Here is a 20,695-nt window from a genome sequence, read left to right as displayed (position 1 = left end):
ATGGAGAATCATAAATAAAGCCATTACAGTAATGCTGGCTAAAAGCAATTTACGCATTCGAAGCTTATGAACATAAAATTTCTGTTAAAGAAAAAGCCAGACTCAATTTCAACAGGATTTAGTTTTGAGAGTAAACACGTTAAAATATGTAATTTTAATAAGAAGGGCTAGCATAGCCCTTTTGCCTGACTGAGGCAAAAACATGTTTTATGACAAGGTACTTAACCTACCTGTGTCTCAGGTTTCCCAGGAAGATAAGGAGGATAATAGTCTTTTTGCCCTTACACTGGATTGTGAAGCTTAACTCATAAAGAGTCTTATCCAAAGCCATTAAAGCCAATAGAAATCTCTCATTGACTTTAATGAGCTTTTGTTCAGGTCCTTTACAAGTCAGTTGCAAGACTGCCACTAACTTTAAACCCTAATTTTATAAAGCTCTTTCATATGCTCAGTTTGGAGGCATCTGGAGAGACAGAAATGTAGCAAAAACAACTCTCCATGAGATATAATTGAATGGTTTTATATATTTGATATTCACTGCATATGTATACATCCAAGAATACATATAAATCAGGTATTGCATGCATTTACTAATAACTTCTCGGGATATTGTATGCGTTTACTAATAACGGTTCTCGGGTACTGTTACTTATTGGTAGCATAATCACCCCTGGATGTCACTGCTGGCTGTCAACTCTATGCATCTGATCTGTATGTGTATACAGTTTATGACTCATCCTTTGAGTTAGCTACAATGTCAGATTCAAATTGTAAATTGTCAGTTGGTTTGTTTGTTGCTTACACAGCCAGTGTAATGCCAGACAATAGCTGACCTGGTACAAACCTCACCATCAGGTTACCTGATTCTTTAAGAAGTCTGAAGTAGCAGAGGAGTTTAATAGCAGATCAATAGTTTATATGAAGTGGCTTCTACATTTCTGAGCAAAGAAAAAATGTTTCCTGTACCGTTGAACTACAGCCTCATGGTAGGAAGGCCCAAAATCACAACATTACCAGAACTGAAAAGAAAAAAGGTGGGGAGTATCATAATTATATAAGCAAGAAGTCATTATTAGACTCCTGTAGCATTTAAATAATGCTAAGCAAATATCATAAATGCTCATTTTCATTCTATAAGAATTTGAAAACAGTAAGATTGAATTGTGTAGAAATCACTATTCTAGTCTAGATAATTGAAATAAATTTCCAGAAAAAGCTTTTTTTTTTTATTCCCTTAAATAATAGTAAAAAGATCCAAGTTCTCTGAATATTTATTGGCAGCTATTCAAAGCCACTATGCTCAGCATTATGAATGGCTGACGTGACATATTTCTAAACCTGAAACACAGCAGCATCAAAGCAGTAGTATTATGTAAGATCTGCCAATCTGTGTTGCACTAAGCAACAGTTTTTCAAAGACAATGTACAATAATCACACTATTTAAAATCACTATTTAATTTAGTCAATTACTCTGGAAAGGCAATTTATATTTAAGTTTGGAATATATAGAGTTAACAACATGTCTAATTCAGCACTAATCATACTTGTCCTGTTATTTTTGTAACATCAGTTGATGTATTAAATTTATTCAAACAAACAACTAAGCAGAAAGGAAATGTAAAACCTTTCCAAATCTTAGTTTCATTTGAATATTTTCATTTTATTTAACACCTCAGGAAAATGTGTATCTATATCTTAACTTTCCAATTTTAGTCCTTTTAAAAGCATGCAATAACAATAAATAATATAGTTTATTTTATAAAATTTTTATGAGCTAAGTAAAGATAATTTAATTTGTCAAATTTTTACATTTTAGAAATCCATATCTCTCTAAAGGTGTATCTAATTTAGATCTTGAATGATCTCAGGTTTGTTGCTTTATCAACCTAACCCATTAGGCCATTACACATGTTGTTATTCTCCAAGAGAAAATTTGATTCTAACATCTGTTCTCAATCTGTTTTTCCATAACTTCCTTTTATGCCCCATGTAACTCATTAAACTCATCTACAAAATATTACTGTCAGACTATCTACACTAAATGTGCTTTCCTATTGTAAGATTGCAAGAAATTTGGGAAGTGGTAGGCCTACAACATAACCCATCTTAAAAGTATACTATTTTTACTGAGTCTTGTGATCCAAGAAAATATATTTGTTTTTGCAAATGAGAACCGTGATGCACATAACATAATTTAATCTGATTTCTAAAGTGACCTATAATATTTCAACAGAATGAGAATAAGGGGTTCATGTCTCATAATTGCACAGTCTGATTCTTATGAATATTGTAGTCTTATGAGAGCAAAGATGTTTGAATTAAGAGCATACCTTCTGATTGGTTTGAAGAGCCATTTTAATGCTTTAGAACAGAACAGAATCATTAAGGTTGGAAAAGACCTTCAAGATCACCCTACCACCAATGTCACCCACTAAGCCATGTCCCTAAGCACCACGTCCAACCTTCCTCGAACACTCCCAGGGACAGTGACTCCACCACTTCCCTGGTAAACCCATTCCAATGCCTGACCACTCTTTCTGAGAAGAAATGTCTCCTCATTTCCAACCCGAACCTCCCCTGGCGTAATTTGAGGCCAGTCCCTCTAGTCCTATCACTATCTGTGAGAAGAGGCCGACCCTCAGCTCCCCACACCTTCCTTTCAGGTAGTTGTAGAGTTGTAGGTCTCCCCTGAGCCTTATCTTCAAGAGATACACAGAGATAGATCCTCTTCAAGAGTAAGGTATCTTACTCTTACTAATACACGTTTCTACTTCCTACAAGAAAATAAGCAAATTGTTTTGCATAACTAGGAACTCTGTCTTACTTTCAGACTTAGAAAATGCTGCCAACTATTTTTAGGTTTTTCATCCAATAACCTTACTCGCACTTGTGTAAGAGATCTCAAGACTGCAGCACACAGAGTAGCCACAAAAACAAACCACAGAAAGCACCCCAGTAACCTAAAATCTAATCTGTGTATTACGTTAAGAACCAGCCATCTAGCATGCTCTTCTAAATATACTCTTCCTTTTCTTCTGCACCTGAAATTTCTCAAAATTTTATTCTTCTCAAGCCAGTTTCCAGCCGTCATCTCTTCTGCCCCCTTTTGTCTGTATTCAACAATTGCTGCTCTAATTAAATGTCACGGAAAGATACCTATTTGCAGTTGACCTGTCCATAATGTATTCATGTAAAAATCTGAGGGTATTCAGATTTACCTCAACATGTATGAAAATCATAAGTAAACTACCTTGAAGATTTTACAATGTATAAATTTCTGTTTAAGATGGTGTAAATGTAAAACCAATACCTGACTCTTAAAAATTCCTTACACTCTAAGTCTACAGTGGCAAATATTTCTAAGTGGAAAAAAACAAAACAAAACAAAACAAAAAACTGGTTTTATGACTATGATTTACCTTGGAAACAGAACGAAATAGAAAAGGAATAGCCCAGAAAGAAAGCAAAGAGTCTGTTCCTCCACAAGACAGACTGACTGAAATCCTGCAGGAGAGAACCTCTAAAACAAGATGTCAGAAATCTTAAGGTAGTAACAGAAAAAATAATAATGAAAAATAGCAAGCGCAACACGAACACAAATAATAACAACAATAAAGAGAAGAATGAAAAGAGAGTAATAGCATCATTAGACTACTCGGAACCAGACAGTAGGCTTTTTTCCATCTTTTTCTAGACAACAAGTATAAACAATTGGTCTCATCTTCTAGAAGTCAGACAAATTCATAAGGTCCTTGCTGTCATTAATTCAACTAACGCCAGTGGATGACTTCTGTATAAAATAGATACGAAAGATGAAACAAATCTAGCCTTGAGAACTTACCTGTGAAAAGCACTGGCTTTTTATAATATTAGAAGAGAATTCTCCCTTAAACATGTCAAAAAATGCATTTGGAATAGGGCAAAAAGGATTTATAGGATTTGTATTTACACAGCAGAATGCACAGATTACATGACTGTTATCTTCTGAATCTTAAATTACACCAAGATCATGATTTCACACAAAGAGTAACAAAACCAAAACCTAACTAAAACTGAAGTGCAGAAAAACAATATTTACTGTCTCCTTGATGAACAGACATGCATTTTTACCTGTCAAGAAAAAGATCTTTTGGGTTACATTTTGAAATAATTCAATATGAAAATGGACCCATTTTAAGAAAACTTAAATATTTACTTTGGGGAAAGATTTGAAATATCCCTACTAATATCCATAGACCAGTTAACAGTTAACAATTCCTAAATGCACTTACAATTTCCTAATTCTTTATCCCAGTATTGGCACTAGAGCAAGACAAGCTCCCTGGAGGGAGCCGCTCCAAATTGCATCAGCTGGCAACATCCTCAGGGAGCATCTGTCAGCTACAGGGAGCTGGCTCGCCCTCTGCCTACTCCTCCGGTACATCCCTACAAATTTAAAAGCTCTACTCCTTCTTCTTCCACGCGGGGGAATTCAAAGGAATCTTTGTTCCTTTTATAATAGTTAAAAGCAAACTCAATCGCAATCCACCAAAATATTTTATGAAATCTAATAATTCCCACAAAAAATAATAAGAGCACAATCATGTGGAATTCACACATGCTGTGTCACACAAATTACCCAAGAGATATGCACTGCTTTTCAGTTGCAAGCTTAAATGATACACAGCTAATTGACTTACCGGGCCAAATGCATTGCTGTCAAAGCTGTGCCCATGGTGATCACCTTCCACCCAAATATGTCCATGGGGAACTTTCACATACTTCTTTTTGTATCCAATGGTTCTAAAAAGAATTGCAAAAAAGGCTAATCATTTTTTTTATTTAAAAAAAAAAGCATTTTCTTATGAAAATTCACATATTTGTTATTTTGGAATTTGACCTTGCACACCACGAACACTTGCTTAAAAAGAACAAAAAAAATACACGCTGAAGTCCTTTAGATTTCAATAATGCTACTCAAGTGAAAATGAATAACAATTTTGTATGAGCTAGTTGCACTATCAGGGCCTGTTTACTAAATTGCTCTGGCAAAAATCAAATCACAACAGGGAGTAAAAGACTTTTCAGTTAAATATAATTAAGGAACTCTTATTTCCATATCTGTTGTAACAATTCTTTGAACCATCAGATTTTATCTCAGGTAAATGCCAGTGGACATATGTCATAATCACATAAAGATATTGTATTGAGCATGCTTTCCTTTCAGGGTAGCATTAGGTACTTCTCGAAACTAATCTGGTATATGTGACCTGGCCTTAGATTCAGAGTTTGGATTACAGTAATGCCTATATCCTGGGGATAGGATTTCTTCACCTGTAACAAGCTAAACAGGATAAACTTAAAGGAAACGTCTAGAAGAAGGCCAACTGAAAGGGAAAAAAAAAAAAAAAAGATATTGATGATTCAAGCCATTCTCTACAGAAAGTCATACTGAAACAGTGTCTCAGCATGCAATGATATTACAAAAATGACAAGCTACAGAGGAGTCCTAAAAGCTGAGGTTTGCAGTATGCAAAATTCCTGTATTTAGTTCCTGAGTAGCTGTCATTCTCACAACTGTAGTCTGCCTTCTATTATACACTTTTGTTTTCTTTCAGACAGGATCTGTTATTCTGCAAACATTCATGCAGGGGGGTAATTCTATCAGGGACACTGAACTATTACCATGATGAAGCATTTACAGACAGGACTATGGATAGTGATACCTCTTATCTTGTATTGGGTAACCACATCTGACCAAAGAGAAGCAGTCTTTTGATCTAGCTTGCTGCTTCCAGCTGCTCACCTCGTTTCACCACCTGCCCTCAATGCAGAAGGCAAAACAGGAGCATGCTCAAAAACTGAAGAATGTCAGCTGAAGACAGAAAATCACTTTCACCAGCAGATTCAGCTGAACAAAGCTGATTGGGGATGGTCACAAATCAAAATGAGAAAACTGTTTTTTTGAAGAGGGGTGGAGAGAGAGAGAGTGAATGTTATGAGGACAAGCTAATCAATAGCCAGATGACTATGAAATATTAAATAAACATGGAATCTCAAATGTGCATTAATAAAGTCAAACAAAAATAATAATCTACTTTGTAAGTCACAAAATCCAAACAGTGCTTTTTCAAACAGCTTCAGAGGCAGCTGAAAGGACAAGTCTGCCAAAATTAAATTCTAATGGAAATTCTACCTGAGTTTTTATTAGAAGTCAAAAAAATGATTATTTGTGCCTATTTGTGGAAAAAGAGACTCAACATTTCATCTTTCTTTAGAAAAAAATCACATTACATAATATTTAAGGCTGAGTCATTATATCATTTATATAAAAATGCATAACTGTCCAAAGTTGGCAAACACATGATTCCTAAAATGCAGAGTCTGTAAAAATTTAATTATCCTAAAATAGCTATTTATGACAATTCAACTACTTTTTTTTTCTTTTTTTTTCCTTTAAAAATAGTCTAGACAATAAAAAAAATGTTTATGTTTTGAGATTCCATAATGCTTTGTCTCACTAATAATTTATTTTATTAAGTACCAAATGAGAACATATTTTACTAGAAGCATGTGTTTTAAGATATAGTTCAGAGACGTTCAGAGACGTTGGCCACTAATTCTGTTCTGATTAGACACTCTAAAAATTACTAAATTAATACCTTCCATCAGTGATAAAGGCAAACAACAGCTCAAAAAATACTTATTTTTCTGTTTTATTCATCTTCATAAATATAGAACAGTAGATTGTGATAAAGTTTTGTACCTTCACAGACTTTATGTACAAAACTGAATTTCATTGATAGGTGAAAGGGATTTGAAAGTTACTTCTGTTGACATGTTCGCCTCATAAATGCCAAGAAAATAATCTGGCAAATGTCAGTCAGTGATTCCTTCTCTGATCACACACAGTCTCCAACCCCCAAATAATCTCTTCCTTTATTACAATTATGAAATTAACAGGAATGGAAAAAAAAGCTTTTGCAGTAAGTATTTGGAAACAAAAATGGAGAGAATTTAGGCTGCATGGAAAGACCTGTATTTGCAGAGAGCCTGTGAAAATACAAAGGCTTAACCATGTGTGTATAGTGTATTCTTTAGGGTATAAAGCAAAAAAAAATCAATTACAGAATTCAGTAATTATTATTGGCTCTTTTTATTATTTCTACAATATAGGATTTTTTTTTCTTTTCTACTTTTGAAGAAGCCATTGTAAAGCAGAAAATTTTGTTTCAGTTATGCAAAATCCCTGTCTCTTTCAGTGATTAAAGAAAAATTATGTAAAAATTTTCAGATTGAAAAAAATAACACAAATGATTGCACGCAAAAAGATTTAACTTAGAAGATATAGAGTTAAAACTGATAAAGTTGGTAAATGTATTAAGGGAATATGAAAGAGAAATGGAAAAGGAACAGAAGCAGTAGTTTATCTGTTTTAGTAGATAGGACTGATACTAAATGGATAAATTCCTCTGTAAGCTCTGCAGATAAATTTAAAATCTTCTGCCATTTAATGTATGGAGTATAAAAATCATCATTTTTTTCCCCATCTGTAGCTGCAATAGTAAAATTTTCAGTAAAATATCACAAACAAAAAGTACCTGTATACCTCTGAAAAAAAGGCAAGAAAATTTATTTTTCTAAGATAATTCATTCAAAATGTTAGTGTAGGTATTTGCACAGGGCAGTTGCCTGGGGACTTTGTGTCCACTGTAGCAATACTCCTGCAAACACTGTTCTTTGGAGGGCAAGCTGAAATTTAGAAGCCTTTCACTGCATGAATTAGTACCAAACTACAACAATAAGCTCATGTTACAGTAAATTGGATCATCCATTACTTAATACTGTTTTTAATTTTCAAGATAATTTCATTGTTGAATTGCTCCACAGAAGATCGATAAATCATTCATGCAAGCCAACCAGGCTTCAGAAAACCATATTCAGTTAATGACAGTAGGTTATTTTTAATTACTGCTGCAAACACTACGTTGACTTTTTCTAAGAACAAAAAAGTTATCGTTTTCTCTCCTTTGAAGGTAGTCCAAATTATTTCATGGTCAAAATTAGTTAGTTATTAACACTGCCTCTCTCTCACATGAATTTTACAGAAATTACGCACTTTAATCTGAGTCCTAAATTACACAGAGGAGACCATGTGTGTGCACTACATTGGCAATATGGCTCTTCCTCTTAATACATCAACTGCCATTCATTAATTTCATTAATTAAACATTTTAGCCAGACATGCTGAATGGAAACATCACCCATTTTTTTATGCAGTCCTACAAGGCCAAATTCGAACACAAATAGTGCAACATTGTTTCTGATAGGAAATAATGAGAGGAAAGAGAAATGTTGATTGAAGTCTCTCTCTTAAGGATAAGAGAACACTATAACTTGCAGGCAACTGCCATCCACTTTTCATATTCAAGACCATGTAAATAATTAAAAATTACAAGTATAATGATTACTAGCTCTGTGAAAAATAAATAAATAAATAAATAAAAGTGAAAAATCACTCGGGAATGTTTCTAGCAGTCTTCAACAATAACAATACCTAAAATCCTCAAGCCAAATATCAAATAAAAGCACCAGAAGCCAGCACTAGTTCACCAGGAATTTTATATCAATTCATTCTGAGAGGCCTTTCCTACAAAAGCAATGCAATGAATTGTGTATTTTGAAAGTAGTACAGAAAAAACTATTTTTTTTCCTTCTATATTAAGAGAACACTTCAACTCATTTTTCTGCATTTGCATGTAATCTTGACCTCCGTTAGCTCTCACACATTAAGTATTTAATTAAATTCAGAAGATTTCTGAGTGAATTCTTAAGAGAACAATTTGTGCAAGTGATAATTAACTTAGTATTTGTTAATTCCATATCCAGTTCATTAGCACAAGTTATAATTACTGAATAATCTTTTACATTTCAGAAAGCCTCTCCTGATAAAGGGCAGTCTTTCACTTTCTGAAACATAACATCTTTAAAAAAACAATCTGTTCAGCACTTTATATCCTGCTCATTTGACCATTTTAAAAACCCACTTTCAGGATAGTATAGGTAAAGACATTAAAATACCCAGATTTTCATACAAAGTAGTCAAGCACTTGTTAAAACCTTTATTGATGTGTGTAAATATATATTTCAGCTTTTGCCTAGGTATTCGAGAGGTTAGCAATGATCACCTGTGCTACAGTTGCTCAAACCCCAGTTTTGACTACTCACTGTAGAGTCTAGGAGAGTTCCATTAATTTTACTGATGAGAATGTAATAGAATTACTTTTATCCTTATAGTCACAGAAATTTGTCTGAAATTTCATTTTTTCTTACATTTCAAATACATTTTGAACCCAATGCAAAGGTGGTATTTTTGTTGTTTTTTGTATATTTGTTTGGCTTTTTTTTTTTTTTTTACTTCATGTTTGAATAGTTAACAGATGTACTATCCTTGGCTGAGAAATAATTTCAATCTTGACAGTCAAAAATGAGCTCTTTATGGCATTCTAACCACCTGTCCACTAGCAAGAAAAATCTGCTTTTTTAGGATGTGGTACCAGTGCCAAAGCAAGCAACTTGGCTCTGCTAAGTTGGATGAGGAATGACTGCCTTCCACTTGATTTGACCTTGAGAAATCAGAAGGTCCCTGCAATCTCCATACCTTTGGGTGCCATCAGGGAACAGACACTGTAGACAATTTCTTCTGTTTACATAGGAGATAGTAAACATACACAAACACTTTTGGGAAAAAAAAAAAAAAAAAAAAAGGTAACCTATATCATGCTAAGAACAACTTTTTCCAAACAACATAAATTGATGCACATGGAAATCAAATCACGTCTCCATCTTCATCAACTTCACAGAATGAAAGCTAGTAAGATATTCAATTTCAGATGACACCCAGATCCCAAGGTACAAACCTTATTGTAATGTATCATGTAAATTATATTAGTATCACCACAGGGCATTTTCCACATGACACTAATCACCTCCCAGCCCCTAAGAAATCTCTGTTTTCCCTTCCAACAGACACACGCAGCCATCTGTGTCTTTTTACTTTAACTCTTCCCTTACAAGTTCTATATGCTTTTGACCACAAGCTGTTACTTAATCAGCTGCCTTTAGAAGACAAGTTTTATGTGTGTGAACCAAGTAAATATTTTGTTTTAAGGCCAGGTTACCAGACTATGCATGAGAGTATGTCAGCAAGCTTGGGAATATGCTTTGGTTTTCTGCAGCTATTAACATTTGCCTCAGAGCTGAAACATGTTTTCCTTAAAAGCTGTAGATCAATTGATTATTGAAATAGATCTGAGTTGAAAATATGCTCTGGAGAAGTGCTGGAGGAGATCCACGCTTGGGCTGGACCTCTAAAAGCAGGTAGGCTGAAATGAAAGAAACAAGAGACTCCAGACTGGGGAGATTAGGAGCAGTTAAGGAGACAAATGATTCCTTCACCCATACTTGGGCAAATTTTCAACCATCTAAACAATGTAGGTTTCACCTTTTGCTACGAAAGAGATATTTTAAAGATTTATGAAAAATTAAGACTAATTGACTAGTTTTCTCATTCAGAACGGGACAATAAAAACACAAGTTTTTATAATAAGCAAAGCAAGAATGATGCTGAACTTCAAATGGTGTCTCTTTTTTTCCCAGCTAAAGCCTTCTTACCGAAGTGATGCCACAGCCAGTTTTGTTGCATCATTGCAGATTTATAAGTTTCAGAGATGGTAACAGTAAATATCTTTAGAAATCTAACCTAGAAGTCATGGCAGATATTTGTAGCTCTCTTTTATTAATTAGATATTTTCTCAGAAAGTATGTTATTCTAAGCAAAATAATTATTTAGTTCATTACTTGCTTCACCAGCTTCTTCAAAATTGCAGTTAATCACTTTTAAAACATACAGTATTCAGAAAAAAAAAAAACTGTATTTTAACTTGAATTAAAAACCAGTCTAACCAAATACTGATATTTACAGTTTTTGTGAATTATCTGCTGTGTGAAAACATATAAGACTAAGTCAAATGTTCTAAACATGTTGTCACCCAAAAAGTACTCTATTTTTTTTTTTAACGGAAATGAAGATAATTTTGATGCATATATCTCAGTGAAGATATGACTTTCAGTGCCATATTCCAAATAGGTACGGAAGCTACTCTTCAAAATGTAGCACGTATCTTTGCCAAGATAAATTTATCTTCCCCCTCAGAAATCAGGAGAATATGAAAATACGTACTGTACATCTACTTTTATATTAATAACTTTTTTTTTTTTAACATATGACCTGACAGATTCCTTAATCTCTGCAAGCTTTATTTTGACCTACCTATTTTTTTTACCTGTCTATTTTGTAGAGAGATTTAAATTGATGAATGGAAATACACATAACCTGAAACACGCATACAATGAAATAAAGCCAGGTTTCTAAGATATATCACTTTAATTTCTGATGTCTTACCTTATGTATTCTTTCTTAATGAACTCCTCTGCTACTTTTAACACCTGTTTGACTATTATCAACATTTGAATGGCAGTTTCAATTTTTCTTAAAGTACATTTTCTTCAATTTTTTTTTCTGAATTTTCAAAATATTTTCAAAACACTTCTAAGCTTTTTAATGACTAAGCAGTTATGGAGCTGCTGTTGCTTTATAAGCTTGGTATATGTGACGCAATGCACATTTATCCCAATCTGCTTCTCCTTCATATATCTCTTTCTGGAGAAAGTTTTCCATGACTTCGCCCAATCACTATTTTTCCCAAAACTATAATTTGACTTAAATTTTGATGATAAATATATAAGATGATAACATTTCTAGGTTGTATTTTATTTTCTTTGCATATTCTCCTCTTCACTTTAAAGATATTTATCTAGGGCCTATGTTTTGCCACTCTTCCAATATTTTTACCTACAAATACATATGCATACATATATATTTATATACTGCTTACACAGTGGACTGTTACACAGGTGCTGGGCAACCAATCTGTTAAATTAAAAAAAAAAAAAAAAAAAAGCTACAGCTAACAGAAATTATTTTCTAAATTTTGTGAACAGTAGAGCTGTAGCAGCATTACCAACCAGCAATGCCAGAGGATCTAGACTTTAAAGAAGTGCTTTTTCTTCAACTACAGTTTTTTGTGTTTACTTGCAATCAGTTTTTGTGATTCCCCTTTTCAGCCTCACATTGCCTTTCTGTAATCTTTTCAATTCATCCTACTTTCCTTTAGAAATCACTTAAAAGAGCACTGTAGATCACATAGCACTTAGTGGTATGGGAATTCCTCTGTTCCTGAGAGTTTTGCTTACAGAGTCAGGAGGCGTGTGGCTACCTCAAGCATTTAATATCACTTATTCATGCACAGCAGAACTCATTTTGCTCCCACTGCTAAGAACCATCAACTAACAGTAGTTGCCTTCCCCCGATGACTTTATCCCTTTTTCCTGTATCATGTGTGGTTTCATTCACTGGTCTTCTACACCATTCCCTTCATATTTTGTGCCACTTTCTTTTCACTGTATGTCATCTGCTCTAGTGCTAACAGCAGTCACATTTTATGATTCCACAGTAACTCTCCTCAAACTTCTTAAGAAAAATGTAATTTTGGTGAAATTTTTATTAATTTTTATTAATTTATGGATGATTTCTGCTGACACATATAAATGCAGAATCTTTTTTTTTTCTCCAAAGTGATCAAATGTGCAGCAAAAGACTGTTGAGGTGATACTGTGGACTCCTTGTTCAAGGAACATATTCCTTTCAGTGTTCATAAGTAACTTGCATTACAGCCCCCAACTGTGTTGAGAGTATTTGAATTCAAAACAAGTATCAGAAAATTCTAAATTTGATATCAATACACATTTTACAATTTGTTCAACGTTAGATACTACCTAAAAATAACTGCACATGGTATATGTATTTGAAAATAAATATTTGTACACACTTTTACATGAGTCTGTCTTTCCTATTTGAGATACTGAAACTCCATTCTTTTGTTCAGTGCATTCCCTTAAACAGAAGAACCGTAATTATTTTCAGGATAAATTAAAACTAAAGCAGAACAGCAATTTTTAGTTGGGAAACAAAAAAAAAAAGAAAAAAAGAAAAAAAGTGCAACATTTTATCTGTTACATTTGCTTCATTTAAATGACTAACCAGCTTACTGATCAAAAAGAAAACATACTGTATCTCATTTTTCTCTATTGCCTTTCACTTGTGAATCTGATTCCAATTGCCAATACTGTGCCCTTTCAAGTTTAAATTATAAAAATTACTGTTTGCTTTTTTGATAAAGTCCCATTAACCATATGAATGTACTCATCATTATCTACTCACATTTCTCTACCAAGTTATATTAAAAATTAACATGCCAGTTTTTTGTTAATATCATTACAATCTACTAGCAATATAATATCTTATATTAGATAGATGGGATATTAGATGGGAGTCATTTAAATGCATTATCATTGCTTCATAGTTTTACCAAGGTAAAAACTTACTAGTTATTACAGGTCATTTAAGTAAAATTACCAAACCCTATTATTGTTTTATCGTTGTCAATTTGGAAATTTTATACCTGCAAGAACAGGATAAATGAAGGCCAAAGAAGGTCTGCTATCAAAAAGATTAATTCTTGCACCCAGTTATCTTTTTATTAATAATGAATTAATTGGGAAAATTGATGAGAAAAATTTTAGCTTTAGACTACTCTGAAAGAGCTTAAGACTGTTGTTTACAGTACTGCAAATTTTATTTTTTTCTTGCAAAATAAGACCAAGATTGGTTTGGACTTAATAACCTACTGCAGGAGTATAATGACTTTTCCCTCTTAAGGTCATAGATGGGTAGGTTTTCCTCTCAGTAAGTCTAGGCCTACGTAAGAGAAGAGAATATCTAACTTTTTTTGAGATTAAAATTTATGGAACTCAAAAGCCAACTCAACAGTTAACCTCCAGCCTATAGAATCTGCAATTTTTAAATAAAGCTCTCTACAAAACATTTTTTTTTTTTGCTTAAACTCACTCTTTTTCTCCTCAGCCTCTAGTCCTCTAACCTAGCAGTTCATCTGACATTTCTTCTGCCACCAAAACTGTCAAGAGAGAGGCTGTAACCTACCCTTCAGTTACCCTGTGTGTTTCTCAGCCTCAGGTTGGGCACCACTGGCCACATAAGCCTCCCAACAAATGTGCATCTTACACTCACTCCTGCAAGAGGGAGGAGGGAAGGACAGGAAAAAAAAAGTTTGAAAATTCTTTGTATCCTAGGGGCAAAATTATGGTTTCTATCACCATAGAGAATCCTGTTGGCCTACTCATCTTCTGAAGAAATGCTGAATGGAGGCAAGCTCACTGTATTTTATTTATTTTTTCAGAAAGAGCTCATAGAGGTAGTCATAGCAGCACTGCCACTTTGTCACTGATAGATGTTAATGGGTTACAGGTTAAACCTCTTACATCCTGATTTCTGTATCCTCCTAACCTTAAGGCAAGTTGAACCCCAAATATTAGGTAGAAAGGAGAGGATGAAGAGAAATATTAAACTGAACTTTTGAGGCCACATCATCATGCAGCCATGGAAAATTATGCAGTCAAGAAGAAAAAGACTTTTTGTACCAACCTAGCACTCCAGACTCTTGATGTAAGCAACAAGGGTATCTTGATTCTCTTGATTCTCTAACACAGTATCTGCATTAAGACAACCAAACCCTCTGGGGTGATCACAGGTCTTTCATCTCTCTCTCTCTTTCTTTTTTCTTTTCTTTTTTTTTTTTTGCCTGCTCTGTTGCTTTCAATTAAACTTCAACTACCTCTTTCAATCCTCAACTCAGCTCATGAAGGAAGGGCAAAGGGCACAGAGTCACCATGAACATGCTTGCAGCTTGGTGATTACAGCATTCTGTAGCAATAAGAAGGGGGGTTAAACTCCTCTTGGACTTTATAAGACTTTAGTTGTGCTTTTGACCACATCTATTTTGGTGTCCAGGTACCTGGCACTTCTGTCCATGTCTAGGGTACCAAGGTATATAATATAATACATAATAATATATATATATATAATTATATTATATAATAAGATATATAATATATCTATATCTATATATATATATGCCCTCTTTATGGGGCAGGAGTGGCACCAAGAAGTCTGCAGTTAGCTGAGATTCAGATGATCCAGTTTTACTCATCCCACAGAGTGTGAAGTAGGTAGCCATGCTAAACAAAGTACTGTTGGAGCACCATATATATTCAGCACAGTCTAACCAGTTCTGCCAAGAATGAAAACATACTTTGCTTGGTGGTAAAAAGGGGCCATTTAAAACATATTTTTTTAATATTGTCTTCTCTGCAAAGACTAAAATAACTTACTCAAGACTGAGAAAAAGATCTATGACTGCGTACAGTTTAGTTATTAAAGAGATTGTGCAGAGTTGTATGTGTCAGAATGACATTTGCAAGTGCAAAAAGTTTTAACACATCACTTAGAACAATACTCCATTTGCTGGGTGTTTTTTGTTTTATTTTTAACCTTATAAAATCAACTGTTGAATTCTAACTGTCTCAGAATCAGAGTCATGTAGACCTGTGACTGCTAAAAGAATTGGGCAATATCTCTGCCTAGCTCCAAACGTACAAAATAATTCCCCACCCACACACCTCTCATACAGAAGCTAATTGTTCTACCTTCATTATTGCTTAACACTAACTAAAGGTATTAAAATTTCCTAATCTGCTTTAGGCAGCACAGACAAAATGTGGAAACTTAATAAGTGCTTTCAAGAGGCATTTTTATTATTTATGGAAACTGGAAAGATGTTATTCTCTGTACAATGAAGGCCTGAAACTTTACATACTTCCTTCTGTTAAAGTCAGGGAAAAGTAAAAAAAGAAAGTGAAAGGAAAAGAAAGACTTTTCCTTTAAAAGTATGTTTTCATTTTTAAAGGAGACTCCTATCAAACAGATAATTAAGAAGCTGGCAAGTAAAGCCATTAAAACAAAACAAAACAAAACAAAACAAACAAAAAAAAAGCAAACAACAAAAATGTCTGTGATAGTGATATTTAATTAATGTGGTTTTCAATTATAAAAGTTATGAATTCAAATTCCCAACTATTACCATTATTTTATTTCAAATATTTAGGAAAAATATTTAATAGTAATAATAAATAGTAATAAAGATGTAATAGTAATAATGAAATCAGACTGATCAGACAGATATTTCATGTGGAGAAAAATCGGGAATAATTGATGTAAGCTCAAGGAAATAGAGTTATGCCATCAGAATGGCCTTTTTAAATGCAATATGACACCAGAATTTGGGAGATGTAATGCAGAACTGAGAACAATTTAAATTGCAAATACCATTCATTACAAGCTTTCTCAAAATAATTAATAATAATAATAATAATAGTTAAATGAGAGAAGGAATTGGTTGGTTTTGTTTATTGCATATAAAGCATGGTTTGCTTTCCCATGCAACAATAGCTATAGTCATAAAAAGGTTGGATGTGCCTGTACTTAATCTCAAAAGGTTCCTCCTAAAACAAAAACAATATGTTTCATATGGCTTCTGTTAAGAGATATGAACACATAGAGCGATCAGACTGAAGAAAACAGCTACTTTTGAACTGGTGATTCTATTTCAGACTTAATTTTGAAATCACAGTTTTGAAAGACTTCATTCTTTGAGGTTTGCCCATCTCTTACATACAATGAAATTCAACCTTGGATTTCTTGGATTATTGAAATAATGGAAACATTATTTCAAATCATGTTTAAATTTAAAATGACCTATAATATGATCCTCAACTGCCTACAAATATTTTTAAAAGAAACTTCCAGGTGTGATTTTTTTCCAGCATTATTAGTGTACACCATAGTATGAATTACTACTCTTGAAATGTCTTGACAAATGGTGAAAGTAGTACACATCATTATGCAAAAGAAAAACAAATATAATAAAGCAGTTGTAATACAGACTTTCCTGAAGGAGCATTTAAATAATTCCAAGAATAAACTTTCAAAAGATACAGAATGTCACTTTCAGGAGCCTTTATCATAGAGCACTTCTCAAAATAGGCATTTTGGTTTGTAAAATATTTCAGTTATTTTTTTCTGTTTAGCATTATATATTTATGTGATTGTAGAGAGGTTTTTTGTTGTTGTTGTTTTCGTTTTTGTTGTTTTTTTTTTTTTTAAATTGGGAAATGTCCAGTGAATTATATAGATTTCTTTTATAAAACATTAACTGTTTAATGTCTTCTCCGTCACAGCTACATTAACTGAATTAAAAAATATATATCCTGATCAGTAGGTTAACAGAAAATTGAAGTAGTCAGAAATGGGTTCCTGCCTGTCCCTAACAAACATGAGCTGATAATATACTGTTGTTGCTGAACTAAATATTACAAAACAACACATTTAATTCTCATTCACTGGCTACACCTATCTCGTCGTCAGCTCACCATGCTATCTGACCTGGATCCACATACCCCTACTGACACTTGACGGTACCTAGAGTTCTCAACAATGCCCATGGAGCATATGGCTGAATAACTTTCCTTGCCCGCACGTCTTACCTGTCCTTGGGTAGGGAGCCTCCAAATCTCCCAAAAAGGATCCCACTGTCACTCGTCAATAACCCAAAGTCAGATAATAACAGTTATCTGGATCCTGGTACACACACCTTGTTCACCATGCACACAGGTGTTTACCTGGGTTTACCCACGGAACAGTGAGGCATCATATTTTCTCTCCCTGTCCTGAAACCTCACTGCAGTGTCACATCCCAGGTAATTTTGGTCTAGAATAAAATCTTATGGCCTTCCACAGATGGAAGTCTTGAAGGGTATTCAAGACTCATCCAAACTGAATTCAAACTGTGTCTATTTGAGAAGTTTATTAACAAGTTCAAGCACGGAAAGTTGGATAAAAGAGGAGTTTTGCTTGAAATGAAAGTCTACCAATATATTTACATCTGATACACATGTTACTCCAAAGAGATCCCTAAAATAATTTCAAGTAGTAGACACATAAATTACTGAATAAAAGGACTGAAAAAATGCCATTAATTTTTCTTTTCAATTTTTTAAAAAGTATCTCTAATTTATTTTTATATATATATAACTAAAGTCACAGGTGCCTAATTCCATTATTTCTTCACAGTTCTAATTAAACTCATTAATTAGATGATGTTGGTGCCTTCATGCCTGACAGTTAGTACAAACAAAAAATGTAGAGATCACAGCACACAACAGCTGGTTTTAATTTCTAGCCAACTGTCTAAACATTAACTTAGGATTCAGGTTCTTCCTCCTCTTTCTAATCTTACCCAAAACAGAAAAAAACTAGAGAAGGAAAACTATCACCTCTTCATATTACAAAGCATTTTAACTTAAGTACAGGTGTGTGCATGAACATGTGAACATATACATGTTCATTCAGTTTATTCAGAGGGCTAACATCCACCTTGAGTTGCCTATATGAGAAAATTCTTCTCTTGCCCTGCAGTCCTATAAAGCACTCACTAAATGAGCAATCAGCCGAAGTGAATGGTGATTTTTTTTTCCTACAGCAGCTGTATGATTATTTCAAGGAAAAGGAGGAAGAGGAAGAGGAGAGGAAGAATTAAACAAATATTCAAGGTGGGTCTTTTTTGCTTTTTGTTTTCAAAGGCAACAATTTCTAGGAGGTTTCTGCAAACAATTATTACTACTGAGCTAAACAATTACAATATGAAGTAAATATTATGCACTCTTTTCCTGATAGTAGATTAGCATTTAAACATAGCTATTACTAGTTCTTGGTGTTAAGTATAAGACTACATTACAGCATCTCCAAAAAACATAATAATATTTAATCTTATATTTAGAGTATAAGAAATATTCTAGGTCTAAGCAGCAGTCCATCTAGCCCTATATTCTGTCTCCAAAGAACTGCAAAAGTAGATGATGACCAGGACAAGCATGTAAGCCTGGCCACTCCCTCCAAGCTGCTTTTCCAGCATCAATATTTATTGTATTGGAGATGTTTGATCATATGTCACTATCAACTTCTTTTAGTAGGAATTAATTGATCCATAATCCATGAATTTGTCTAACCCCTTTTTGAACCTGTTAATACTCTCTGCCTGCACAATTTCCTGGGACAACAAATTCCAGAAGTTCACTAAGTATTTTCTCTGATTTGCTATAGACCAATCTCCTAGCAATCTTGTGTAGTGCCCCCAATTATGTATGTGGGATCTGGTGAACAATTCAGCTCATGCACTGCTTTCCCAATTTTGTAAATCTTCAGTTTACAAACCTTTGTATTTCTCTCCTCACCTTCTGCAAACTGCAGATTCAGTTGTCCATTTCAGGCAACTGCTCCATCAGCATCATTTTAATTGTTTTTCTCTTTAATCTCTCTCTGTCTTTAAAATCATGTCTCAAGAAGTAAGAATTAACAGTGTTCTTTAGGGGCTTTACATTCTTGGCCTGGATCTATGCTGATTATTTATTTTATGTTATTTTATGTTATTTTATGTTATTGATGTTCAGCTTTAGTATTGCAATTTACCTCACCAATGAAAAATTAATAAACAGAAATGCTTAACTTAGGAATAGTCTAATACTTTTCAGAGCAGCCTACTACTTGCCATGAGTCCACCTTTAAACATTTTTTCTGAAAGAGCTCAATTACTTGCAGTCTAATATTGGACTATAGTAAAGTGGTGCTTCATGGAGCCTAAAAAGCTTTAGAAAGATGATCTTTGCTCTTAGGAATAGACAATAATGATAGTTGCCTTTTTTTTTTCTCACAATACTGGAATTCCATCTTGCCTTGTTAACAGCAAAACACTGCAAAGCAGTAGAAATTTCAGACCAAAGATCCTCAAAGAAATAATCTGAATCACTTAGAAAAGGAAAGGACATTGCCCTCATTAATACTTCCACTGCATTCAGTAACCTCACAGCACTGAGTCAATTGATGTCTCATTAAACCGGCATATTGCCCCTATTCTCCTTCTCCCCAGGTATGTTTTTCCACTTAAAGTTACTAAGCCAAGGAAATGCTCATTCAATATCAGTCCTTGAAAAAGCCTTTAGAATTATTTTTTGATCATTTTTCATATCATTTGAGAATCTAAGCCTGTGTCTGACCAATGCAGCAACTTGCATGTCACTGACTTGTATGTTAGCAGAAACACAAGTATGCCGAACACTTTATTGAGTCTTGTATCATTAGGAAATACTTGGCAACTAGGAGTACTTTTATATTTCTTTTTTGAGCTGCAAAGTGCTACACAGGAAGTATTTCTGATTTTGGTTTACATAATCTTGCAGTGTGAGACCAGGAAAAAAAAAAAAAAGAGATATTTTGGTATTAACAATGGAGAACCCCAGCATGTTGGCATTTCTGGAAAGAGAAGTACTATCTGCATGATCAGATGGTTCTAAAGAAGTGAGAATACAGTGACAGGAAGCCATAAAAAAGGCTTCTAACCATAATAGCCTGAGACAGACACAAATACACAAATTCTTATTTCAAAATCACAGAAAATTTGCTCTATTTTCTGTCAATATATACAGAAAAGTTTGAAAATTTATTGGCATGCTGCAAAGCAAAAGGAGAATGAATAAGACTCAGTCTTATAATTTGTGGAATTAATCTATTTAAACTATATAACTCCCAATTTTAGATTATTAACATCAGATTCCATAGGTTGGTGA

At 33.8% G+C, this 20,695-nt stretch overlaps 1 protein-coding gene and 1 long non-coding RNA gene across 6 annotated transcripts in view; one reads left to right on the top strand and one right to left on the bottom strand.

Annotated features, from left to right (window-relative positions):
- The window catches only part of IMMP2L (inner mitochondrial membrane peptidase subunit 2), a 456,052-nt gene that overhangs the window by 93,336 nt on the left and 342,021 nt on the right, over positions 1-20,695 (bottom strand). For all 3 annotated transcript variants that reach the window (XM_027457323.3, XM_021267890.4, XM_013093579.2), the window contains one exon: positions 4,681-4,783. In XM_027457323.3, coding sequence (XP_027313124.1) covers positions 4,681-4,783 — 103 coding nt within the window. The remainder of the gene's footprint in view (positions 1-4,680; positions 4,784-20,695) is intronic.
- LOC119718422 (uncharacterized) overlaps positions 18,287-20,695 on the top strand; it is a 30,764-nt gene continuing 28,355 nt past the window's right edge. For all 3 annotated transcript variants that reach the window (XR_011807035.1, XR_005269516.1, XR_011807032.1), the window contains exons 1-2: positions 18,287-18,385; positions 18,556-18,625. This is a non-coding gene — a long non-coding RNA (uncharacterized lncRNA). The remainder of the gene's footprint in view (positions 18,386-18,555; positions 18,626-20,695) is intronic.

This window comes from Anas platyrhynchos, chromosome 1, assembly GCF_047663525.1.
Source record: "Anas platyrhynchos isolate ZD024472 breed Pekin duck chromosome 1, IASCAAS_PekinDuck_T2T, whole genome shotgun sequence".
Classification (NCBI taxonomy): Eukaryota; Metazoa; Chordata; class Aves; order Anseriformes; family Anatidae; genus Anas; species Anas platyrhynchos.
This window is presented reverse-complemented; position numbering and strand designations above follow the sequence as displayed.